Source organism: Thalassophryne amazonica, chromosome 12 (genome assembly GCF_902500255.1).
Source record: "Thalassophryne amazonica chromosome 12, fThaAma1.1, whole genome shotgun sequence".
Taxonomy (NCBI): domain Eukaryota; kingdom Metazoa; phylum Chordata; class Actinopteri; order Batrachoidiformes; family Batrachoididae; genus Thalassophryne; species Thalassophryne amazonica.
The window spans coordinates 93,788,070-93,815,147 of NC_047114.1; the positions used below are offsets into that span (position 1 = coordinate 93,788,070).

The 27,078-nt window shown below is 41.8% G+C and overlaps 1 protein-coding gene across 2 annotated transcripts in view; it reads left to right on the plus strand.

Moving 5' to 3' along the window:
- The first annotated feature begins 635 nt into the window (after positions 1-635).
- The window catches only part of LOC117521837 (cAMP-dependent protein kinase catalytic subunit beta-like), a 32,170-nt gene continuing 5,727 nt past the window's right edge, over positions 636-27,078 (plus strand). The window contains exons 1-10 of one of the 2 annotated variants that reach the window (XM_034183190.1): positions 636-925; positions 7,023-7,031; positions 7,667-7,728; positions 7,824-7,952; positions 16,422-16,520; positions 16,616-16,698; positions 16,818-16,944; positions 17,029-17,124; positions 25,203-25,325; positions 25,481-25,645. In XM_034183190.1, the coding sequence (XP_034039081.1) occupies positions 880-925; positions 7,023-7,031; positions 7,667-7,728; positions 7,824-7,952; positions 16,422-16,520; positions 16,616-16,698; positions 16,818-16,944; positions 17,029-17,124; positions 25,203-25,325; positions 25,481-25,645 (939 nt within the window). In that variant the 5' untranslated portion in view covers positions 636-879. The remainder of the gene's footprint in view (positions 926-7,022; positions 7,032-7,666; positions 7,729-7,823; positions 7,953-16,421; positions 16,521-16,615; positions 16,699-16,817; positions 16,945-17,028; positions 17,125-25,202; positions 25,326-25,480; positions 25,646-27,078) is intronic. The other variant, XM_034183192.1, reaches the window with a different exon arrangement.

Genomic DNA, 27,078 nt, shown 5'->3' on the forward strand with positions numbered 1-27,078 from the left:
AGAAACAGATTTATCACGTGATGCGTTACGTCAGCGCTTAACAACCAGATAACACTGTCTAAAAACCCAGAGAATATATTCACGAGAGTTTTAGGCACAATATAAAAATAGTTTTATGTTGCGATGTTAATGGTGTTGTCCGTTTGCAGCGGATAAAGTGCAGCGTGATCAGAGCATCTCAGTGCAGTTCTCAATGTTAGAGATCTCGCAGCGCAGCAAACTCTCCGAGGTTTTGCGGGATTTGAAACCTGAAAAGCCTCAATACAAATGAAATATCCTATAATAATAATAATGAATAAGAAAAAGTTTGGACAGTATGAAAAATGCAATTAAATAAATACATTTTTAAAAGAAACTGAATTTTTTTTTTTTTTTTTTTAACAATTCACCTGCTGTCATGCAGGAGGAAATACCTTATAGAGACCAAAACCATTTTTTTTTAACCAGGTTGTAAAGATCTATTCTAAAAATTGACATTTTAACATGGGCTTCTTGGGAACCTGCTCCTTTTTTTTTTTTTTTTTTGGAGCCAGTCTCAAGCGGCCATTGAAGGAACTGCAACCTTCTTGGATTACAAACAGTGAACTTGCCCTTTAACTTGTGGCGCCTATCGTTAGGGAAGGGGAGGGGGGGCGCGGAGACTCTGAGCAGCAGAAGTGACCGCTAGCTGAGCTACAACGGCCAATATTTCACAGCGAATACAGAGTGAGAAGGGGTTCAAGTTTATTTATTTTTGCTACAGTAATTATTTGTATCGATCTGGGCTTTTGTGTTGTGTTATTTTGTTTTTGGACGAAAAGCTCGGGAGTGCCACCGTCAGTGGTAGCGCCGTTAGCTAGCCGTCTGTCCGTCCGTCCGTCCGTCGTGTCTTCCAGCATTATGGGGAACACCGCCACCGCCAAGAAGGGCAACGAGCAGGAGAGCGGTGAGTCGCTTGCTTCCTTCAAATGAGTTGTAGCCTGAAGCTTTCCTGTCGTGGGAAGCACATTGACACCCCCCCGTGGACGCTCATCGGATTAGTACGTAACTAGTGTTAACATGTTGTAGCTAGCTGTAATAATAACAACAATAACACCAACCCTCTGTGGATGCATGTCAAATGTTAATATTGATCATTTCGCACTTTGAAAGGCTGTTTTGACCACTTGGTGGATGATCACTTAGCTAGCTAACTTTAGCTGTTGGGGTGGGAGGGGGAGGGGGTTAAACCCACAGAAGGCCCCTGTCATCTGTTAGCGGCTGTGTGTTAACTCTGGGAGCCAGTGGATTAGAACAAACATAAAACTAACTCCAAGCAAGCATCACCTGCCAGCCTCATCAAAAACCCGGAGCAGTACACCCAGTCGCATTTTAAACAGCACTGTTTGATATCTGCACTCATGACTTGTATTTTCAAGATAACACTGGTCAAATAAATAAATCAATTTCTTGCATGGACTTTGAAATTTTGGGGTGCTGAATCCAAATCCAAACTGAGATTTACTAGAGTAAATCTCATCTTGGATTTGGATTGGATTTAAATTGGGGGTTTTCAAAGTGTGAGAGGGTGAGCCCCCCACCAGAGAACATTTTTTTTTTTTTTTTGCAATTTGCATGTTATTGATGGATTACGCAAAAGTTGCTCATTCGCTCAAGAGTTTGATGCCACTAATCATGCACAAAAGCACAGTTTTGAAACCAGGTTTTCGAAATGTGAATAAGAGCTGTAATATCATTTATGGCGCTGAAGACGTGTGCAAGACTGCAGCTTTTGCTTCAATGCTTGATACAAGAAATCTGTTTTCATGTCTCAAAAACGTGATGTGATTGGCAAAACTGATTCCAGATTCGGATTCAGAGCCTCCAGATTACCCAAAATCCATTGGAAAAACTCCATGCAAGAAAATTATGTTGACCAGTGCAATCCATTTATGTCGAATCCCATAAATATAACCAAGCTGTTCAGGGTGGCTTCTGCGAAACTACAGTGCCTACGTTTCTAGGCTGCCCCTTGGTGTCTGTTTGCAGGCTCGCAGGTGTCTTAAATCATGGGGCATGAGCATTTTGAAATGTTGGTAAACATGCCAGTGCTGAATGTAGCATTACTGCAGAAAAAAATGTTAAGATTGGAACTTTATTATCTCACATGCACAAATGAAAGGTATTACAGAGCTGATGTGTATCTTGCACACTGTACACACCACAATATAAATGTGAATATATATAATGTCCATAACAGTGTTTTAGACTTCATTCATACTAAAAAGTAAGTCCCTTTGGCTACTCCCTTGTTTTTACTCAGGGTCATCACAGCAGATCCAACAGGATCTGCACGTTGATTTGGTACAAGTATTACACCGGATGCTCCCTTCCTGATGCAGCTCCACATTGCATGGAGAAATGTGGAGGGGGGTTGAACCAGGAACCTTCTGCAGTGAGACCACGCGCACTAACCACTTGGCCAACACCCCTGTGAGGAGTCACTCCTTCTAATCAGTCAAATAATTTGCTGATGCTTTAAATCAGGGGTTTTCAAAGAGCCCCCCCTCAGAGAACAAATGAATAGCTGCGCTCACCCCAGACTCACATACACACAATTTCAATATCTTTGTGTGTTTATTTTTATTCTTTTACACATCTTAAACACATTTTAAAAGTATTTGTGTGTTTTTAAGGAACTGTCTATGCATTTACACATTTTACAGCCTTTGTAAACATTTTAAACATGTTTTTAAAGAACTTTCTATTCTTTCACACATTTTACACCCTTTTCAAACATTTAAAATGTGTTTTTAAAGAACTTTCTATTCTATTTTTTAAACTTTTAAACGTGTGTTTTTAGTCTTTGGCATAAATAACACATTTTAATAGAAATAATATTAATTCAAACAGGGATGGGTATTGATAATATTTTATCTATCGATGCCATTATCGATTCCGCTTATCGATCTGATTCCTTATCAATTCCCTTATCAATACCTCCTGTGAATTTTCTGTGTACTAAAAATAGGCTTTACAGGTTTTCTATGTCAATAACATTTTATTGAGCCTTAAAGTTAATAAATATGAAATATGGTCACTGGATCCTTGATCTCTGGACATAAATAGAAATAAACAAATCTGTAGTTTTTGTCGAAAGCATTTCCTTTCAGATATTAATAGCATGAATGCCACTCCATACCTCTGAGCTGAGCTCAGTCAGCTGTGCTGCACATCAACATCAATGTAATTCATAAAGAATGAAGGACGTCTCATATTGGGGGGGAAAAACATTTTAGTTTGTTGTCTGTGTTACAACGTTTGGAAAGAGGTGTCATTTGATTTAAAATGGTGATTCGCTTTGAAGTTATTAATTCTGGCCAGACTCTATCTTGACTCGGCAGAGAGCGGCGCAGCTTCAAGAACAGCCGCTGCAGAAGAGGTTGATTACAGACCCACTGCAAGGTTTGCAATCAATGTAAAGAAATGATCACTTTCCTGATAAAACACCCTCAAAAACAATGGCTGCTCTGAAGGACCAAAAAAGGGAATCGTTAAGCACAAAGGCTATTGATGATGTCCCCCCCCCAAAGAACTCTGCCGCCCTCCGGGGGTGGCGCGCCTCGTAGTTTGAAAGTTACTCCTTTATATCATTACTCTAGGATTCTTGGTTGTTGAAAAACACAGACAAAAGCTGTTTTTTTTTGTTTTTTTTTAAACAATGTTTTCCTTGGCCTTTGCCCAAACTACTCCTAAATCTAATCAACTCTAGATGTATATCTAAGTAATATTCCCACTAAGTTTGATCTGTCTTGGCTTCTTGGCTGTTGAGATATCCAAAAATGTGTTTTTCAGACCCTGTTTTTCTTGACCTTGATCTTTTGGTGTTTGCCCAGTCCACTCCCAAATCTAATCATCTATAGATATCTATTGCACAAAGTAAAGAGCATATTGGCATTCTCTTAAAAATGTGCATTGACATCAGCTGTCGAAAAGCCCATATTACAGTAGTTGACCACTCGTGGGCAGGCTGCATCTTTAGATGCATCAGAGAAGGTGTTAATTTTACATCTGTAGCTAGAAACTGCAAAAGCTTTGAGCTGTTGTTTATTAAATATACCTTCAGGTACTGCTTGGGGCTGTTCCTGCCTCAGGTTCCATTGCTACATTTTATTCTTGATTACATAAACAAAGCTTTCAGCTCGGTGCAGCACTGTGACCAAATATGGTGAAGAAATGACAGATGTCCGCTTTCCATTCATAAAACTGCACCCACTACACTCTTCCCAATGTACGCACACTTGAATTGGGTCACGTGTGTTTATTTGGAGGCCTTTTTCTAATCTTGCCATGGTATGGCTCACTTTTCACACTCAGTTTGTCATTGACCGGAGCAACTTTGTCATCAGACCTTCGTCAGAGGATAAGGGGTATTACCAGCTTTGAATCGACTGACGTAACTCAGCCATGGGCCCTGTTAGTTAGTACCTATTTACATTGGTGCTTCTCCATTTAAATCGTGAATATTTGCCAGTGTTTGTTTTTTGACACAAATGATGGGATTCTTTTGTTTTTCAAGAATGAACTGCATTTGGTCTTGGATCTGTTTAACCTGGTGCATTTATCAACACCACTGAATGTGGACTTAAAACATGCAAAGAACTGCCTGCAGCTAGTTTGTTTGACATGCTGCTGCTTTATGATGCAGTGAATCTGTTATTTTACTAAAGTGAGCAGCACCAGTCGGACAGGATGAACACAGTCAGGGAGACCAGGATGATCAGATTAGTGATAGTTCACTTATCATCAAGCATTTCTTAGCTCTTGCGCCATGGCAAACTGTTAAACCGGTTTAATATGACGCTCTGCCCTAAGCTGCAGGTTTGTCTGGAGTGCAGCTACTTCCACCAGGTGACCCGGTTACCTACAGTACTTCATTAGGTATGCTTTGGTGGTACTGGGTTGGACCTGTTTTTGCCTGCAGATCTGCCTTTATTGTTTGTGGCATTGACTCCAGAGTCCATACTGACATGATAGAGTTGTTGTCCCATTACACCAACACCACAATTCTGAAATCTCCATATTCCAAATAGTTACCAACGAAAGTGTTCGCTAATTCTCCCTACTGCATATAGGTACTATTCCACTGTTTGATTTGCCTGGTTGACTCACCAATGTATTTCCAGCTCCGGCTTATTTGAAAGAAAAATAAGAATCAGGCATCAGAAAGCCAACAAATACATAATTTGTCAGCATTAAGCAACAACAAAAAAACAACAAAAGAAATACTAAGGTGATCGCCGGCCACTAGCCCTAAGCTTAACTAAGCTTCATCACATTTGTGTTTCTTGATTCTTCCATTTGTCCGACCACTCAGTTACGCAGGTAAGCAGAGATGTGGCTAACATGAAGCATTGGTAACCGTTTCAAGTCCAGTGTCCACGTCACAGCTTTCCTGTTAAGATCACGAACAGTGCTGTCCACTGTAGTCACCCACCGCCACATCCTCTCCAAGCTTTTATGGTCACATTCTTCCAAACGTTGATAAATTTGCACTGCCTCTATCAGAAACTGACAAGAACAGTATCTTGATTGTAAGGTAACACTTGTAGAAATAAAGTGCAATTACCAAAAGGTGAAAAGTGAAAGCGTTCATTGCATGAAAGTGACCAGATGATCGCAAAAAAATTCCCAGATATTGATGATGTAGTGCATTCTGGGTCATGTTTAGTCGATATGCGATATAGAGAATTGAAGTCATTCAATAGCTATCATATGGTACTGATCATGGTTCAAGGTTCAAAGGTTCAAAAGGTTTATTGTCATATGTACAGTAAGAAACGTATTTCCCTGTGCAATGAAATTCTCTTCTTTGCTGCTCTCACCGGGTGTCTATAATAATAGTCAAAATAGGCATTAAAAAAAAGCATTAAAAGCATTAAGCATTAAAAAGTAAAGAAACAATAAAGGTGCAGTTACAGTATGAAGTGAAATGAAATAATGTGCAAATAGCAAGATTCAAGTATTAACAGTTAACAGTAAAGTAACAATAAGGTGCAGTAACAGTGTGAAGTGACCCCAGGGGGTCTGCTCAGTCCTTAGCAGCATTCAGCAGTCTGATGGCAGTGGGGTAGAAAGAGTTTTTGAAGCGGGTGGTTTTGCATTTCACACTCCTGAACCTCCGTCCTGAAGGCAGCAGTGTGAACAGTCCGTGTTGGGGATGTGTAGGGTCTTTTATGATGGCGGCAGCTCTATTGTGGACTCTCATGGACAGCTTATTAGCAGTGATTGGGAAGGGATTATTTTTACTTTTGTGTGTGTGTGTGTGTGTTTATGCTGAAAGTGTTGTATATGCATGCACATATATCCATGTATCTATACGCATAAGTTATTTTTGATTATGTTTTCTTTAAGACAATGTTTATTACAGTTGTTGCCAACAATGATCAGCTTTCTGTTTTGTTTTTGTTTTTTTCTTGGAATTGCGTGATTTAACACCAAAACACAGCCTGTCGTCTCCATCACAGACAATAAACTAGTATCGTTGTCACATCTATTTTATTTTCAGCTGTGCTCATGATGATGTTCCCACACTGTAATGTGACAGATAAAACCGTGTTATTCTGGTTTTGGCTCGATGTAAAAATACTTTGACTAACATATTATTTTGTTTCAGTCACATTTAATCCATGAATATTCAAGTCCTAATTTTTTTGTGTGGTGTTTCAGGGAGAAAAGTTGGAAGAAAAAAAAACGTTTTGTTTTTTTTTAAGAATGGTTTGTGTTTCTTAGCCTCAAAATGTTTTGTTTCAGCTTTATCTTTGTAATCTGCATCAATGCATGACTGGATTTCCATTCCGTGGTGTCTACTTGTTTTTTGATTCACACTGTAGTCAGTCAGTCTCGGGTTAAATTTCTCAGGTGACTGTCTTGTTGCGTTTCCATTCTTTCTTGTTGTTATTCACCACACACACTATGTTTGCTATTGTTGCTGTGTACATGAACTGTGTTTCTTTCTGTTTTATCTTGTGTATGATCCCGTCCATGACCTTGATGATGAATAGACACGTTCGGTATGCTCATTCCTTCAAAAGATGACCAAACTAACAGAACGGTGTTGTGTGTTTTTACTCCGTATGGTGTGCTTTGGTGACTTTTTGTTAACCACATTCTCTCATACTCCTGATATGATGCCTGCATTGGTTTATCTTTGTTTCCCATTTTTACTCCGTCTGAGTTTATTAGCCTGAAGTGATGCACAGGATGTTCAGACAAACCTCTCCCCTGAATATTGTCTCACTCCTCATTTGTAAAATGGCCACATAAGTAACAGAAAAGATATACTGTCCCTTAGACTGCATCTGTTGTATTTTTTTTTAGAAATAATGTGATTTCTTTTATTTATTTATTTATATATATATATATATATATATATATATATATATATATATATATATATATATATATATATATATATATATCAAATGCAATCTCTGTCTGTGTGGGGGTTTAATTCTTGCCTGCTGAGTCTCTGTGGATTAACACTGTTTCCTCCTTGCTGTTTCACCCTGTCTACTACTGTAATTGTTGGTCTTTTTTGCAAGTTGTATCTAAAACCCAGTTGTGGTTTTGTGCTCGTATCCTGTTTGTGTTTCCGAAGAAGTACCAGTATCTTGTGCTGACTGGGTCTTTCTGTGTCCTCCTTTAGTGAAAGAGTTTCTAGCCAAAGCCAAAGAAGATTTCTTACGGAAATGGGAATCCCCACCACAGGTCAGAAGGCTAAAAAAAGAAATGCTTGTGAGTTGCCTTGCCCATCGAAGCGGTTGCCTCCATGATGTAAGCTAACAGGTTGCTGTTTTTCACAGAGCACAACATGTCTAGATGACTTTGACCGATTAAAGACCTTGGGCACTGGCTCATTTGGAAGAGTCATGCTGGTAAAACATAAAGGAACGGAGCAACATTTTGCCATGAAAATACTGGACAAGCAGAAGGTCAGTAGCAGAGTTATTGTTAAACAGCATTTATGAATGTTACTTTCATTTAATTAACACGTGGTGTACATCTGCAACTAACCCTTATTCATTCATGATTCATCTGTCAATTATTTTTGAGACTGTTAAAATGACTGAAAAGCTGGATGATGTGGAGAGAGTAAGTCAGGAAGTGCAAGAGATGAGTAAGGATGAAGTAAATGGACTGCATTTATGGGTGATTCTTTAACTACGGGCACTATTGGCCTTGTAAATGTAATTTCCACCACACCATTGCCTTACAATATAAAACGCCTTGGGGCAGCTGTTTGTTGTGATTTGGCGCTATATACATGTGCTCTGATGTCACTGTTTATCTCCATAGAAACTACCCAAACAATCTTTCATACAAACTGTTTAGGGACATTACAGTGTTGTGGTGGAAATTACGGCAATAGTGTGGGACAACTACATTTTGTTTAAAAAAAAATCACAACAGTTGTATGACATTGAATACCCAAATTATGTTTTGATTATTTTACTGATATTTTATTCAGAGATATTTTAAAACATTAGAAAAAACGTTTCTTTACCATTCATTTTTATCATTGAAGATCAAAAGTCTGGGTGTGGGACAAGCACAGAACGGCAATATTTGCATATAATGATGCTGAAAAAAGGTGAAAAAGTCATCATAGACTACTAGAACAAATTTCTTAGCACACTTTCATTGTAAAGATAACTATAAAAGTGTGAAATTTCCCCTTTTTTCTGTTTTTCATACAATATGATCAAAGGACATAATAAGTGCCCGTAGTCTAAGAATCACCCTTATATAGCACTTTTACATCTGCATCAGACGCTCAGAGCACTTTACAATATTGCCTCACATTCACCCTGATGTCAGGGTGCTGCCATGCAAGGCGCTCACAACACACCGGGAGCAACTAGGGGATTAAGGACCTTGTCCAAGGGCCCTTAGTGATTTTCCGGTCAGGCTGGGATTTGAACCAAGGATCCTTTGGTCTCAAGCCCAACGCTTAACCACTAGACCATCCCAAAGTGAAGTGAGGGCAGCTATGAAGAGGGGAAAGGCAGTTGTTCTGGATGACATTCCAGTGGAGGCATGGCAGTGTCTAGGAGAGATGGCAATGGAGTTTAAAACCAGATTGTTTAACAAAATCTTGTCAAGTGAGAGAATGCCTGAGGGGTGGAGATGAAGTGTGCTGGTTCCTATTTTTAAGAACAGTGGTGACGTGCAGAGTTGCGGTAACTACAAAGGCATAAAGTTAATCAGCCACAGCATGAAGTTCTGGGAAAGCGTAGTAGAAGCTAAACTTAGAAAACAGATGAAGATCTGTGAGCAGCAATATGGATTCATGCTGAGAAAGAGCACTACAGATACAATGTTTGCTCTGAGAATAAGTGAAGTGCATATCTTGGGCATTATGGCATTATGGGTACGCAAAATTTTTCGGTTACCAATCCACATGCAAAGATGGCGAAAAGCAGCGAGGAGTGCTATGATTTGGACCATTTCAGCCGCTGGAAAGTTGATTTAAACCGTTTTTCTAAGCTCTGCGGATTGCCTGTTACAACCAGGACTGCGTACGGCAGTAGAGAGAAAAGGAAAGAAGAGCTGGCTGCCCTTGTGTATGCTACATCTGTACAGAAACTACCGTTGATGCTGACAAAGGAGGAAAAGAGAGCCGCTGTCGAAAATGACTAGCAGTCCTTGTTGGTAGTTGGAGACAAATAAATTTCTGACCCCTTGAAAGCAACTGACGGGTGGTTAGATGAAGTCCAGAGTCTGAAACTGTTATATTGCAGAATATTTGCTAAGCAGGGATGAGAAATTGCTACTCCACTGGCTTCGTAATGACTACAAGGAAGGTGGGTCTCACATATAACTTCTTTGGTGTCACGTTTGTTTTGATAAGTTGACAGACATACAGTGATATGTGCATGCATGCAGTTAATTTATAGAACATGTCAATGTTACAGTATTACGTGCCATGTCATTCATGGCGCGACACTACATTCATAAGCCGATACACAAAAACTGCGCTATCAACCACATTATAATTCGGCACAGTTTCAGGATATTGACAAAATAAATGTGTGCAAGAAACTTACAATTTTAGTCCATCTTTTACGTCCGTCTGGATCTTTCTTTTCTGTGGGGAAATAGTGTAGAATGAATGGAGGTTCACAACCACATTTCCTCTTCTTTCCATCTTTGGGTGGACTCGGTGAAGCCTTGCAATCATGTGTTTTCAGCCACCTTTCAAGCCTATAAACTCCATTTGAGCATTTGAAAACAGCACAATGCACACCTGTCATTATTGTATGCGTCGCTTAAGGCTTAAAGCCTTTGAAACAATCCCTGTAAGCCTTAACTTTCACAGTAAGCTAATGCTACCATATACCAAATGCAATGGTAGTGGTCTGAGTTTGGTAGCTGGAAGTTTTGACCCCGTTTGACCCACGCATGTGCAGATGCATTGCACACTTCGCTTATACTGTTGAAGTATAGTGAAGGCCAGAAGGAGCTACATTGTGTGTTTGTGGATATAGAGAAAGCTTATTTTGTAAAGAGGCAAAAAAGGGTGCCAAGAGAAGAGTTGTGGTATTGTATGAGGAAGTCTGGAGTGGCAGAGAAGTATGTGATGGTAGTGCAGAACATGTACAAGGACAGTGGTAAAATGTGTAGTAGGAATGACAGACTCATTCAAGATGGTGGGATTACACCAAGGATCAGTTCTGAGTCCTTTCTTGTTCACAATGGTGATGGACAGGTTGACTGATGAGAGCAGACTATGATGTTTGCAGATGACATTGTGATCTGTAGTGAGAGTACAGAGCAGGTTGAGTCTAGTCTGGAGGGGTGGAGATATGCTCTGGAGAGAAGGGGAATGAAAGTCAGGAGGAGCAAGATGAGTACATGTGTGTGAATGAGAGGGAGGGAGCCCAGTGGAATAGTGTGGGCCAACAGCATCTCCTGTGACACCATGTCCTGTGACAATGAAGTGGTATAAAGGAGGATTTTCTTAAAAAGAAGACCTGAAAGTTCAGCTACAGTTTGCCAGAAGGTACAACCCCAATTCCAATGAAGTTGGGACGTTGTGTAAAATGTAAATAAAAACAGAATACAATGCAAATCCTTTTCAACCTATATTCAATTGAATACACCACAAAGACAAGATATTTAATGTTCAAACTGATAAACTTTATTGTTTTTGTGCAAATATTTGCTCATTTTAAAAAGCTGAGACAGTGGTATGTTTACCACTGTGTTACATCACCTTTCCTTCTAACAACACTCAAGAAGCATTTGGGAACTGAGGACACTAATTGTTGAAGCTTTGTGGGTGAAATTCTTTCCCATTCTTGCTTGATGTATGATTTCAGTTGTTCAACAGTCCGGGGTCTCCGTTGTCGTATTTTGCGCTTCATAATGCGCCACACATTTTCAGTGTGCCAAAGGTCTGGACTGCAGGCAGGCCAGTCTAGTACCCGCACTCTTTTACTACGAAGCCAAGCTGTTGTAACACATGCAGAATGTGGCTTGGCATTGTCTTGCTGAAATAAGCAGGGGCGTCCCTGAAAAAGTCGTTGCTTGCATGGCAGCATGTGTTGCTCCAAAACTTGGATGTACCTTTCAGCATTGATCGTGCCATCACAGATGTGTAAGTTGCCCATGTCATGGGCACTAACACACCCCCATACCATCACAGATGCTGGCTTTTGAACTTTGCGCTGGTAACAGTCTGGATGGTCTTTTTCCTCTTTTGTCCGGAGGACACAACGTCCATGATTTCCAAAAACAATTTGAAATGTGGACTCATCAGACCACAGCAGACTTTTCCACTTTGCATTTGTTCATTTCAAATGAACTCGGGCCCAGAGAAGGCGGCAGCGTTTCTGGATGTTGTTGACGTATGACTTTTACTTTGCATGGTAGAGATTTAACCTGCACTTGTTGATGTAGCGACAAACTGTGTTAACTGACAATGGTTTTCTGAAGTGTTCCTGAGCCCACGCGGTAAGATCTTTTACACATTGATGTCGGTTTTTAATGTAGTGCTGCCTGAGAGATCGAAGGTCACGGGCACTCAATGTTGGTTTTCGGCCTTACCGCTTACGTGTAGAAAGTTCTCCAGATTCTCTGAATCTTCTGATTATATTATGGACTATAGATGATGGAATCCCTAAATTCCTTGCAATTGAACATTGAGAAACATTGTTATTAAACTGTTGGACTATTTTTTTCATGCATTTCACAAAGTGGTGATCCTCACCCCATCTTTGCTTGTGAATGACTGAGCCTTTTGGGGACGCTTCTTTTATACCCAATCATGACACTCATCTGTTTCCAATTAACCTGTTCACCTATGGAATGTTCCAAACAGGTGTTCGATGAGCATTCTTCAACTTTCCCAGTCTTTTGTTGAATGTTTCCCGGCTTTTTTGAAATGTGTTGCATTCATCCATTTCAAAATGAGCAAATATTTGCACAAAAACAAAAAAAACTATCAGTTTAAACATTAAATATCTTGTCTTTGTGATGTATTCAATTGAATATAGGTTGAAGAGGATTTGCAAATCATTGTATTCTGGTTTTATTTACATTTCACATAATGTCCCTGACTGGGGATGTTGTCGGGCGGTGGAAGGAATACTTCGAGGATCTCCTCAGTCCCATCGTCACGTCTTCCGAAGAGGAAGCAGAGACTGGGGACTCAGAGGCAGACTCATCCATTACCCAGTCCAAAGTCACTGAGGTGGTTAGAAAGCTCCTTGGTGGTGAGGCTCCTGGGGTGGATGAAATCCATCCTGAGTACCTTAAGTCTCTGGATGTTGTGGGACTGTCTCTGCAACATCGTGTGGCGGTCGGGGACAGTGCTTCTGGATTGGCAGACCGGGGTGGTGGTCCCTCTGTTAAGAAGGGGGACCGGAGGGTGTGTTCCAACTACAGGGGGATCACACTCCTCAGCCTCCCCGGTAAGGTCTATTCTAGAGTACTGGAGAGGAGAATTCGACCGATAGTCGAACCTCGGAGTCGGGAGGATCAGTGTGGTTTTCGTCCTGGTCGCGGCACACTGGACCAGCACTACACGCTCCATCGGGTGCTCGAGGGTTCATGGGAGTTCTCCCAACCAGTCCACATGTGCTTTGTGGATCTGGAGAAGGCGTTTGACCATGTCCCTCGGGGCACCCTGTGGGGGGTGCTCCGGGAGGACGGGGTCCGGGGTCCTTTGCTAAGGGCTATCCGGTCCCTGTACGACCGCAGCAGGAGCTTGGTTTGCATTGCCGGTAGTAAGTCAAACCTATTTCCAGTGCACATTGGCCTCCGCTAGGGCTGCCCTTTGTTATCGGTTCTGTTCATTATCTTTAAGGACAGAATTTCTAGGTGCAGCCAGGGTGTAGAGGGGGTCTGGTTTGGGAACCACAGAATCTCGTCTCTGCTGTTTGCGGACGATGTGGTTCTGTTGGCTTCGTCAATTCAGGACCTTCAGCGTGCACTGGGGCGGTTTGCAGCCGAGTGTGAAGCGTCTGGGATGAAAATCAGCACCTCCAAATCCGAGGCCATGGTTCTCAACCGGAAAAGGGTGCTTTGCCCTCGGTGGAGTGTCCTTGCCTCAAGTGGAGGAGTTTGGGTATCTCGGGTCTTGTTCATGAGTGAGGGACGGATGGAGCGTGAGATTGACAGACGGATCGGTGTGGCATCTGCGGTGATGCGGCCGCTGTGTCGGACCTTCGTGATGAAGAGAGAGCTGAGTAGGAGGCAAAGCTCTCGATTTACCGATCGATCTACATTCCGATCCTCACCTATGGTCATGAGATTTGGCTCATGACCGAAAGAACGAGATCGTGAGTACAAGCGGCTGAGATGAGTTTCCTCCGTAGGGTGGCTGGGCGCTCCCTTAGAGAGAGGGTGAGGAGCTCGGTCACTCTGGAGGAGCTCGGAGTTGAGCCGCTGCTCCTCCACGTCGAAAGGAGCCAGTTGAGATGGCTCGGGCATCTTTTCCGGATGCCCCCTGGACGCCTTGCTGGAGAGGTGTTCCGGGCACGTCCCATCGGGAGGAGGCCCCGGGGAAGACCCAGGACACGCTGGAGGGACTACGTCTCTTGGCTGGCTTGGGAACGCCTTGGGGTTCCCCCGGAGGAGCTGGGGGACGTGTGTGTGGATCGGGAGGTCTGGCCGGCTTTGCTTGAGCTGCTGCCCCCGTGACCCGACTCCGGATAAAGCGGAAGAAAATGGCTGGATGGATGGATGGATAACGTCCCAACTTCACTGGAATTGGGGTTGTAAAGCTGAGTTGCAAGCCTAGGTTTGACGTTTGGTGAAAGAAAACCCTCCTCTATACCACTTCACCATGAAGCTGTATAACTGGGGATACAAAATATACACTATGCACCATTTCTCCAGTGATAGGCACAGAAGCCGATAACTTCTTCTGGGTGTCTTGGTGGCTTTCCTCGCTTTCATCTTTCTTGCACAGTCACTCGGTTTTTGAGAACTGTCTACTCCACACAGATTTACCATAGAGTGCCATACTGTTTGTATTTCTTCGTAACTGATGTAAATAAACTTCAAGATATATTCAGTGACTTGGAAATGTTCATGTATCCATCCCCTGACTTGTCTGAATAAAACTGATTATTTACAGGTATTATACCAAAGTGGCCCATTACTTATGTATCCCATCTTCTTGGCTTTTATATTCCTAATTAATTTATATCAAGTTGTAGAGATTTGGTTTGAGTTTGAGTTTAAAGCCCCTTTCACATTGGCGCAAACGTGGAGTTGCATTGTGTTGCACCCGTACGCTGCATTTTTTCTCTGTAATCACTTGTTGCGTTCGTAGATTTACTTGCAGCTGCGTATGTTTGCTTTTAATATATGCATGTAGCCCTTGCCACTGTTCAGCTCATTTTCACTTCACTCCTGCCCTCTGTGCAGAACACATCGCTGCGCTTAGAAAACAGTGGACTGTATCTTGAGGTTTTTACAGTTGCATTCCTGTGACATATGTAGCCATAGCTGCTATTTTCTGCCTCTGTGGAAGTTTGCTCCATTCTCAAAATGGTTCATGAAAAAGCAAATGCCACTCACGTTGTCCGACACACTGCTGTCTCTCATGGCTCATAATCAGATCACAAAGTTCAGAGTCTCTTCCTTTTGCAGGCTGGTGTGTGATGACGCATGGTTGACGTTCCTAGGCCCAGTTTCATAAAGCAGTCTAATCTTGTTGAGTTGACTAAACTCACTTATTCAACTAATCTTTTGACATTAGTCATTGTACAAGTGCTTAGTTGGCTAAAGTTTCGTGTGAGCCGGCTTAAGTTTTTAGTCTGCTACAGAAAAGGCTAATCTTATGTTAGTCGACAAACCTTCAGTGTCTTACCTTAAAAAAAAAAAAAAAAAAAAGGCGGCTATAATGTACCACCAATTGATGGAGGAGGAAGGAAGGGGAACCTTGTGGCGGGAGTGGGTGTTCCGGGACTGCTGTAAGCGCTTCTCCTCTTGTGTGGCAGACTTGGTCATGTTTGTAGTAGACAACCAACCAGAACTAAACAAAACTCTCGCGCATTAGAGGTGTTTCTTGGCAACGACACTGGCGAGGCTGCTTATTCCCATGAAAATCGTTGACTAACGTTATACAGCTAATCTACAAATTTAGTTTAGACGGCTAATGTTGGGCGACTAACCTTAGTCGATTAAGTAAGTTTAGTTGACTAAAAGATTTGACTGCTTTATAAAACCTGGCCCTAGACTTGCTTATAGTACCGTATGGTTGCTTTGTCAAACCATTTATTAAAAACACTGTCATAAATTAATGCACACACCTTGTCACACCTTGATGACCAGCATATGCCGACAGCCCTGTTTCCACTGACTGGTTCAGGTTGGTACTGCACAGTGTGGTGCAGGTCAGAAACAGAATAATTTAACATTATATTATTATTATTATTTTTTTTTTTTTTTGTCTTGGTGGATCATTTTTCTTGTGTACAGAATGCTGATGAGTCTGGCTGTGGTAAACGCTGGCGTGAATGAAGTGCTGTGACTCTTTAAACTTTTAAAGCGCTGGTTGCTTCCTGATAAGTTCTGCTGAGCTGATCAGGTCTGTGATGACCTGATTATTGAAGTGCTGTGATGATTTAAACTTTTAAAGTGCCAGTCGAGCGCAGTCAGGTGTCTGAGCGCACCAACAGTGGCCGCGCTTTAAAAGTCATCACGGCGCTTCAGGACCTAATCGATCATGTCGTCTAGTGATTGCACTGACAAGGACTGTGCAATCCTTGGGATCCTCCCACCAAGTAGTCCTTCGAACAGTCAAAGAGATAAATAGGATTGGAAACACAGTTATGTTAGTGGAGGCAGTAAGAGGGGGTGAGGGGGGAAATAAAAATAGTATCTGGCATCTCTTTTGCTTGTGTGAATGTGATTTGCCCGACAAGATCGTCTCATCTCTTTATCAGGTGGTGAAACTCAAGCAAATAGAACACACATTAAACGAGAAGCGGATATTGCAGGCTGTGAGCTTCCCCTTTCTTGTCAAACTTGAGTATGCCTTTAAGGTACAGTGTGCTTTGCTCATTCCAGTCAATGAAACTGTCTTCTTCAGTTGTCACCATGTGGAACATTTTATTTTTGTTTATTTTGACTTTTCTAGGACACTTCCAATTTGTACATGGTGATGGAGTATGTTCCAGGAGGAGAAATGTTCTCACATTTGAGACGAATTGGAAGGTTCAGGTGAGTCCTGATGCCCAGTGTCACAGGGGATGCTGTTGGCTTTCAGTTTTTAACTTCTGCCTGTTATATTTTAGCTTTTACAGATCATGTTTCAACATGTATTTTTTTTTTTTCTCCAGTGAACCACATGCACGATTTTATGGAGCTCAGATAGTGCTGACATTCGAGTACCTCCATTCATTAGATCTTATATACAGAGATCTAAAACCAGAGAACCTACTCATTGACCACCACGGCTACATTCAGGTGTGCCGCTACGACCCAGTAACACAATGTGGCTGTATGTTACTTGTCTACACTTAATGCCAACTCTGTGCTTCTGACTCACAGGTAACAGACTTTGGATTTGCCAAGCGGGTAAAAGGCAGGACCTGGACTTTGTGTGGGACACCGGAATATCTGGCACCAGAAATCATTCTCAGCAAAGTATGGACGTCCTTGGTCATTGGTGTCTGATCTGCTGCTGTGTGAAAATGGGAAAGATGGTCCCCAGTGTTTTGAGGGAGTGGAAAGGGTTTAGGTGCCAAAATCTTTCGGTGACTTTTTAATGCAATTACAAATCTGAGTGAAAGCACGGGACAAAAGCTCCCTCGTGGGTGGTACGGCTAAATATCCACATCATGCTGTGTTGCAAACCTCTTGTGGCAAATCAGGAGGCTCTGTGGGACTTCAAGTCCATGTACCACTGATCTTCCATGCATGACCCAGAGTGGTCTGTGAGTATGTTGGTAAAATACCACGTTTTCAGCTAACATCATATTCTAAAATGTATTTCTCAAAATGACTCCACATTCTAAAGCATATATGGGTTATTTTCATTATTAACTCAACTTGTATGTAAATTATTATTTTGGGGTATTTGAATAATTAGTTGGTCCACAAGATTATTATTCATTTTTCACCTTGGTCTAGAGCTGCCTAATGCTGTACACAAAGTGCAACAGTTAACAGTGAACATAAGCATGTTCACAATGCACACACCCACTTTCCATACCTGGGCAGCCATGTGTCATCAAATGCCAACATTGATGATGCAATCCAACACTTACTCAAGTGTGCAGGAACTGCCCTTCGACACAAGACGAAAATCCTCATCTATGAAGCACTTTTCATGCCAACCCTGTCCTGAACTGTGACCTGGACCACCTACCGCTGCCACCTGGAGACCCTCGATTGATTCCACCAATGCTGTGTGATGAGTATCCTCTGCATCAGGTAGGAAGACTACTGTACAAACATCGGAGTCCTGCCTTCATCGACAGGAAGACCTGGGAAGAACCAGCGAGGGCCCGAGCCAGCTAGCGAGCAATGATCCACACGGGAATTGAAGTTTTCAGAAAAATGCGGTCAGACAACACAAAGGAGAAGAGGAGAAAGAGGAAGGAGAGAGAGCAAGATCCTGACTGATTGTGGTACAATGTAGCTGTGGGGAGAACGCAAACTGAACCAATGGAACAAATAACTGAAGGGGGGTGCGGTGCTGTCAAGTTGCATGTTGATGTGTAATACAAATGTGCAAGTCAAGTCTGTGAGCATGTGCTGGTGCTGTGCATCGCCGCAGTGCACCACACCAAGGAACCACACTGAGGTCCTGGAAACATGCTTCAGGGGACACCCCCCCAATTAACACTTCAGTGTAGCAGGATCCTGGAGTTGCCATTATTCAATTTATTTTACTTATATAGCGCCAAAGGACGCAACAACCTGCCTCAAGGTGCTTCACACGAGTAAGATCTGACCTTACCAAACCCCCTTGAGCAAGCACACAGGCGTCAGTGATGAAGTTACATTTCTTAAGATTTCCAGAATAGACTTTAAAATTCTTCTTCTTACTTATAAGGTTTTGAATAATCAGGTCCCATCTTATCTTAGGGACCTCATAGTACCATATCACCCCAACAGAGCGCTTCGCTCTCAGACTGCAGGCTTACTTGTAGTTCCTAGGGTTTGTAAGAGTAGAATGGGAGGCAGAGCCTTCAGCTTTCAGGCTCCTCTCCTATGGAACCAGCTCCCAGTTCAGATTAGGGAGACAGACACCCTCTCTACTTTTAAGATTAAGCTTAAAACTTTCCTTTTTGCTAAAGCTTATAGTTAGGGCTGGATCAGGTGACCCTGAACCATCCCTTAGTTATGCTGCCATAGACTTAGACTGCTGGGGGTTCCCATGATGCACCCAGTGTTTCTTTTTATTCACCTTTTTTTGCTCTGTATGCCCCACTCTGCTTTTAATCATTAGTGATTGATCTCTGCTCTCTTCCACAGCATGTCTTTTCCCTGATTCTCTCCCCTCAGCCCCAACCAGTCCCAGCAGAAGACTGCCCCTCCCTGAGCCTAGTTCTGCTGGAGGTTTCTTCCTGTTAAAAGGGAGTTTTTCCTACCCATTGTCACAAAGTGCTTGCTCATAGGGGGTCGTTTTGACCGTTGGGGTTTTTCTGTAATTATTGTATGGCTTTTGCCTTACAATATAAAGTGAAGTGTAGACCACAGGTCCTTAAGCAGTTTAGTTGGTGTAGGGTTAAAAAAAACAAACAGGTTATGCATTTAGTAGAAGCTACAAGTTTCATCAGCACACCCAGTGAAATAATATCAAACTCAGTAAATGTAGGTGATGTATCATTGAGGAGGGTGCCATTACTAACAGGGTGCAGTGGCAGGACTAAGGCATGCTGGGATATATTTAACCTAATGTCATCTATTTTCTCCTCAAAGTAATCTAAGAAATCTTTGGCTGTAAAAGGAGAGTGACTTACAGGTGGTTGAATAAGTTTTTCCACCATGTTGAGCAGGAATTTTGAATTTTGCTTGTTTTTGTTAATCAAATTAGCATAGTGCCCCCTTTTTGTAGCCAGTAGTGCATGCTTAATAGTCCAGAATAGCATCATGCCATGTGAGGTGGAATACTTCTAATTTTGAACTGTGCCATTTTTGCCCCTGATCTGTAGTCTTATGCTTGAGGCTGCATAAGTGATCAATCAATCAATCAATCAATTTTTTTATATAGCGCCAAATCACAACAAACAGTTGCCCCAAGGCGCTTTATATTGTAAGGCAAGGCCATACAATAATTATGTAAAACCCCAACGGTCAAAACGACCCCCTGTGAGCAAGCACTTGGCTACAGTGGGAAGGAAAAACTCCCTTTTAACAGGAAGAAACCTCCAGCAGAACCAGGCTCAGGGAGGGGCAGTCCTCTGCTGGGACTGGTTGGGGCTGAGGGAGAGAACCAGGAAAAAGACATGCTGTGGAGGGGAGCAGAGATCGATCACTAATGATTAAATGCAGAGTGGTGCATACAGAGCAAAAAGAGAAAGAAACAGGAACCCCCCAGCAGTCTACATCTATAGCAGCATAACTAAGGGATGGTTCAGGGTCACCTGATCCAGCCCTAACTATAAGCTTTAGCAAAAAGGAAAGTTTTAAGCCTAATCTTAAAAGTAGAGAGGGTGTCTGTCTCCCTGATCTGAATTGGGAGCTGGTTCCACAGGAGAGGAGCCTGAAAGCTGAAGGCTCTGCCTCCCATTCTACTCTTACAAACCCTAGGAACTACAAGTAAGCCTGCAGTCTGAGAGCGAAGCGCTCTATTGGGGTGATATGGTACTACGAGGTCCCTAAGATAAGATGGGACCTGATTATTCAAAACCTTATAAGTAAGAAGAAGAATTTTAAATTCCATTCTAGAATTAACAGGAAGCCAATGAAGAGAGGCCAATATGGGTGAGATATGCTCTCTCCCTCCAGTCCCCGTCATTACTCTAGCTGCAGCATTTTGAATCAACTGAAGGCTTTTTAGGGAACTTTTAGGACAACCTGATAATAATGAATTACAATAGTCCAGCCTAGAGGAAATAAATGCATGAATTAGTTTTTCAGCATCACTCTGAGACAAGACCTTTCTGATTTTAGAGATATTGCGTAAATGCAAAAAAGCAGCCCTACATATTTGTTTAATATGCGCTTTGAATGACATATCCTGATCAAAAATGACTCCAAGATTTCTCACAGTATTACTAGAGGTCAGGGTAATGCCATCCACAGTAAGGATCTGGTTAGACACCATGTTTCTAAGATTTGTGGGGCCAAGTACAATAACTTCAGTTTTATCTGAGTTTAAAAGCAGGAAATTAGAGGTCATCCATGTCTTTATGTCTGTAAGACAATCCTGCAGTTTAGCTAATTGGTGTGTGTCCTCTGGCTTCATGGATAGATAAAGCTGGGTATCATCTGCGTAACAATGAAAATTTAAGCAATACCGTCTAATAATACTGCCTAAGGGAAGCATGTATAAAGTGAATAAAATTGGTCCTAGCACAGAACCTTGTGGAACTCCATAATTAACTTTAGTCTGTGAAGAAGATTCCCCATTTACATGAACAAATTGTAATCTATTAGACAAATATGATTCAAACCACCGCAGCGCAGTGCCTTTAATACCTATGGCATGCTCTAATCTCTGTAATAAAATTTTATGGTCAACAGTATCAAAGCAGCACTGAGGTCTAACAGAACAAGCACAGAGATGAGTCCACTGTCCGAGGCCATAAGAAGATCATTTGTAACCTTCACTAATGCTGTTTCTGTACTATGATGAATTCTAAAACCTGACTGAAACTCTTCAAATAGACCATTCCTCTGCAGATGATCAGTTAGCTGTTTTACAACTACCCTTTCAAGAATTTTTGAGAGAAAAGGAAGGTTGGAGATTGGCCTATAATTAGCTAAGATAGCTGGGTCAAGTGATGGCTTTTTAAGTAATGGTTTAATTACTGCCACCTTAAAAGCCTGTGGTACATAGCCAACTAACAAAGATAGATTGATCATATTTAAGATCGAAGCATTAAATAATGGTAGGGCTTCCTTGAGCAGCCTGGTAGGAATGGGGTCTAATAAACATGTTGATGGTTTGGATGAAGTAACTAATGAAAATAACTCAGACAGAACAATCGGAGAGAAAGAGTCTAACCAAATACCGGCATCACTGAAAGCAGCCAAAGATAACGATACGTCTTTGGGATGGTTATGAGTAATTTTTTCTCTAATAAAAATTTTGTTAGCAAAGAAAGTCATGAAGTCATTACTAGTTAAAGTTAATGGAATACTCAGCTCAATAGAGCTCTGACTCTTTGTCAGCCTGGCTACAGTGCTGAAAAGAAACCTGGGGTTGTTCTTATTTTCTTCAATTAGTGATGAGTAGAAAGATGTCCTAGCTTTACGGAGGGCTTTTTTTTATAGAGCAACAGACTCTTTTTCCAGGCTAAGTGAAGATCTTCTAAATTAGTGAGACGCCATTTCCTCTCCAACTTACGGGTTATCTGCTTTAAGCTACGAGTTTGTGAGTTAGTTCCTAGGGTTTGTAAGAGTAGAATGGGAGGCAGAGCCTTCAGCTTTCAGGCTCCTCTCCTGTGGAACCAGCTCCCAATTCAGATCAGGGAGACAGACACCCTCTCTACTTTTAAGATTAGGCTTAAAACTTTCCTTTTTGCTAAAGCTTATAGTTAGGGCTGGATCAGGTGACCCTGAACCATCCCTTAGTTATGCTGCTATAGACGTAGACTGCTGGGGGGTTCCCATGATGCACTGTTTCTTTCTCTTTTTGCTCTGTATGCACCACTCTGCATTTAATCATTAGTGATCGATCTCTGCTCCCCTCCACAGCATATCTTTTTCCTGGTTCTCTCCCTCAGCCCCAACCAGTCCCAGCAGAAGACTGCCCCTCCCTGAGCCTGGTTCTGCTGGAGGTTTCTTCCTGTTAAAAGGGAGTTTTTCCTTCCCACTGTAGCCAAGTGCTTGCTCACAGGGGGTCGTTTTGACCGTTGGGGTTTTACATCATTATTGTATGGCCTTGCCTTACAATATAAAGCGCCTTGGGGCAACTGTTTGTTGTGATTTGGCGCTATATAAAAAAAAAATTGATTGATTGATTGGTTATACCACGGAGTCAGGCACTTCTGATTTAAAGCTCTCTTTTTTAGAGGAGCTACAGCATCCAAAGTTGTCTTCAATGAGGATGTAAAACTATTGACGAGATACTCTATCTCACTTACAGAGTTTAGGTAGCTACTCTGCAGTGTGTTGGTATATGGCATTAGAGAACATAAAGAAGGAATCATATCCTTAAACCTAGTTACAGCGCTTTCTGAAAGACTTCTAGTGTAATGAAACTTATTCCCCACTGCTGGGTAGTCCATCAGAGTAAATGTAAATGTTATTAAGAAATGATCAGACAGAAGGGAGTTTTCAGGGAATACTGTTAAGTCTTCTATTTCCATACCATAAGTCAGAACAAGATCTAAGATATGATTAAAGTGGTGGGTGGACTCATTTACTTTTTGAGCAAAGCCAATAGAGTCTAATAATAGATTAAATGCAGTGTTGAGGCTGTCATTCTCAGCATCTGTGTGGATGTTAAAATCGCCCACTATAATTATCTTATCTGAGCTAAGCACTAAGTCAGACAAAAGGTCTGAAAATTCACAGCGAAACTCACAGTAACGACCAGGTGGACGATAGATAATAACAAATAAAACTGGTTTTTGGGACTTCCAATTTGGATGGACAAGACTAAGAGTCAAGCTTTCAAATGAATTAAAGCTCTGTCTGGGTTTTTGATTAATTAATAAGCTGGAATGGAAGATTGCTGCTAATCCTCCGCCCCGGCCCGTGCTACGAGCATTCTGACAGTTAGTGTGACTCGGGGGTGTTGACTCATTTAAACTAACATATTCATCCTGCTGTAACCAGGTTTCTGGAAGGCAGAATAAATCAATATGTTGATCAATTATTATATCATTTACCAACAGGGACTTAGAAGAGAGAGACCTAATGTTTAATAGACCACATTTAACTGTTTTAGTCTGTGGTGCCGTTGAAGGTGCTATATTATTTTTTCTTTTTGAATTTTTATGCTTAAATAGATTTTTACTGGTTATTGGTGGTCTGGGAGCAGGCACCGTCTCTACGGGGATGGGGTAATGAGGGGATGGCAGGGGGAGAGAAGCTGCAGAGAGGTGTGTAAGACTACAACTCTGCTTCCTGGTCCCAACCCTGGATAGTCACGGTTTGGAGGATTTAAGAAAATTGGCCAGATTTCTAGAAATGAGAGCTGCTCCATCCAAAGTGGGATGGATGCCGTCTCTCCTAACAAGACCAGGTTTTCCCCAGAAGCTTTGCCAATTATCTATGAAGCCCACCTCATTTTTTGGACACCACTCAGACAGCCAGCAATTCAAGGAGAACATGCGGCTAAACATGTCACTCCCGGTCTGATTGGGGAGGGGCCCAGAGAAAACTACAGAGTCCGACATTGTTTTTGCAAAGTTACACACCGATTTAATGTTAATTTTAGTGACCTCCGATTGGCGTAACCGGGTGTCATTACTGCCGACGTGAATTACAATCTTACCAAATTTACGCTTAGCCTTAGCCAGCAGTTTCAAATTTCCTTCAATGTCGCCTGCTCTGGCCCCCGGAAGACAATTGACTATGGTTGCTGGTGTCGCTAACTTCACATTTCGCAAAACAGAGTCGCCAATAATCAGAGTTTGATCCTCGGCGGGTGTGTAGTCGAGTGGGGAAAAACGGTTAGAGATGTGAACGGGTTGGCGGTGTACACAGGGCTTCTGTTTAGGGCTACGCTTCCTCCTCACAGTCACCCAGTCAGCCTGCTTTCCCGGCTGCTCGGGATCTGCCAGGGGGTAACTAACGGCGGCTAAGCTACCTTGGTCCGCACCGACTACAGGGGCCTGGCTAGCTGTAGAATTTTCCACGGTGCGGAGCCGAGTCTCCAATTCGCCCAGCCTGGCCTCCAAAGCTACGAATAAGCTACACTTATTACAAGTACCGTTACTGCTAAAGGAGGCCGAGGAATAACTAAACATTTCACACCCAGAGCAGAAAAGTGCGGGAGAGACAGGAGAAGCCGCCATGCTAAATCGGCTAAGAGCTAGTAGCTACGCTAAGCTAGCGGATTCCTAAAAACACGCAAAGTGAATAATGTGTAAATAATTTAGAGGTGATTCAGCAGAAGGAGTGCTTTAGTTAAGGCACGTTAAGATTACACTGGGAAACAAATCGTAATCTAGATAACTAGATCAATCTAACTGCGCAGATTTAACAGATACAGAAAAACACCGCTGTGCTCCGGAACAGGAAGTGATACAATACCGCAGTGAGAGCCAACCACCAGTAGAGGTTTGGACTCTACCAAACCTCTACTGAACCAAAGCATATTTTGGGGGGGGGGCAGGCAGTCTCCAAGTTCAATTGTAGTTAAAGAGTTGATGTGTTGTCATGATGATAAATAAGTCTCTTGTTCCAGTGGACAAGGCAATGAGACTGTAAACTTAAAAAAATGAGACAAGCGGTTGGCTTTACAGTTTTCCTATTACAAGCTGCTGTATCCAGTTCATCCCAGGAATTCCAGGAAGTGTTTTCTCAGACTGTTCATGGAAGTATTGCAGTTTGTATCATCGTGTGTGTGTGTGTGTGTGTGTGTGTGTGTGTCTTAGGGCTATAACAAAGCTGTGGACTGGTGGGCACTGGGGGTTCTCATCTATGAAATGGCAGCTGGTTACCCTCCATTCTTTGCAGATCAGCCGATTCAGATCTACGAGAAGATCGTGTCTGGAAAGGTAGATTTTAGAGATTCCTAAAAAAAAAAAAAAATTTAAGAAGCTTAAATCAGGGAAACGTTGGGTGTATAATTCTACAAATCCACATTAGTTGTTGGAAGCTTGTTTGTGGAAAAGTTCAGACTTACAAATGAGTAAATTCTTTCCTATTCCAGGTACGGTTTCCTTCACACTTCAGCTCAGATTTGAAAGATTTGTTGAGAAACCTGCTGCAGGTGGATCTGACGAAACGTTACGGAAACCTAAAGAACGGAGTCAGTGACATCAAGGGCCACAAATGGTTTGCCACAACAGACTGGATTGCAGTCTACGAGAGAAAGGCAAGATGCCACACGTTCATACAAAACTGTGAAACATGAATGTTTGATTCTTTCTTTTCTCCTAAAAGAACTGTCCACCCTCCTGCAGCTCTGTTATTTCAGGGTTTTTTTTCCTACTTCTCCAATAGCAGCTCATCAGTTTGTGTTGTGTTGTTGTCACTGAGTTTGTTTTGTTGCTTGAATGCTACCAGTAATGTGACAACATGGAATGGTAATTTGACAGTTGGAAGTCACCCAGCTTCTCTGCAGGCTGTGTAGCATCACCGATACATGCCAGTTTGTCATCATCGATAAACAATTATCAATGACTAATTAACTCAGACTCAGAGTTGTTGGCTACAGTGTTTAACAGTGATTACTATACAGTCCTGCCTTCCTATATATATATATATATATATATATACGTATATACACACACTCAAGACAGTTGATTTAGTTGTTTCTGTCCCTGTTTATTTTATTTTTGTTACATTTTTTAAGTCATATTAAAAACTTGGACCACATGCAAGTACCAGCCGTGCTAACAGACTTTGTCATAAATGGTGTGTACGAGTGATTTAAAACTGTACGGCCTTTCAAATTTCACAAAACGGACAAAATTTCGTTTCTACCGAAATCCATGCATTATAATGTCAGTTTATTTTTGTAATGTGTTTCAAAATTACAGCTCATTTTAATGAAGAGAACATATTTTCCTGGGCGGAATTCTACAGTGAATATGTTTTTTGTTTCCCCCTGATACTGCTGGGCAGACAAACTTCATGAGGAAGCGTGTGTGTGCATGTGTGAAGTTTTTTGAGATGACCTTTGACGCACTTGTGTGATGCACTTTCCTGGGGCGTGCATGCTAACATCCGTAAGATGTCTTGTAAATCACTTCAGAGGTGTTATCTGGTTTCAAAAACAGCATTTTTAACTTTAGAAGTGTTTATTTCTCTCTAACCTTAACAAAATATATGAGAAAGATACTAGATTTATACAGAAATACACATTTTCTGCCATCTTGGCTTATTTTATTCGAGCAAGCAGCCATCTGATGTCACACTATTTTTCTTTAATCTGAGTGGCTGTCACAGTGTCCTTCCCAGCATCACTCGCACAGATCAGGGGAAACCCCCACGTGATCTGACATTGCTACCAAATGTAGGTCATGGTGTCTGATTGCTTTAATTTCTCCCCTTCAGGGGGAGAAATTCAAAATTGTTTCCAGACGTTGTAAATTTTGATCATATTGGGAAAATCATATTATGAATTTATATGCTAAGGAATAAAATTGTAGTGGTGCCAAAGAAAATAATTTTTAGGACTTGAGCTTAAAAAAAAAAAAAACCCAGAGGTCAATCATCAATCAATTTTTTTATATAGCGCCAAATCACAACAAACAGTTGCCCCAAGGCGCTTTATATTGTAAGGCAAGGCCATACAATAATTAT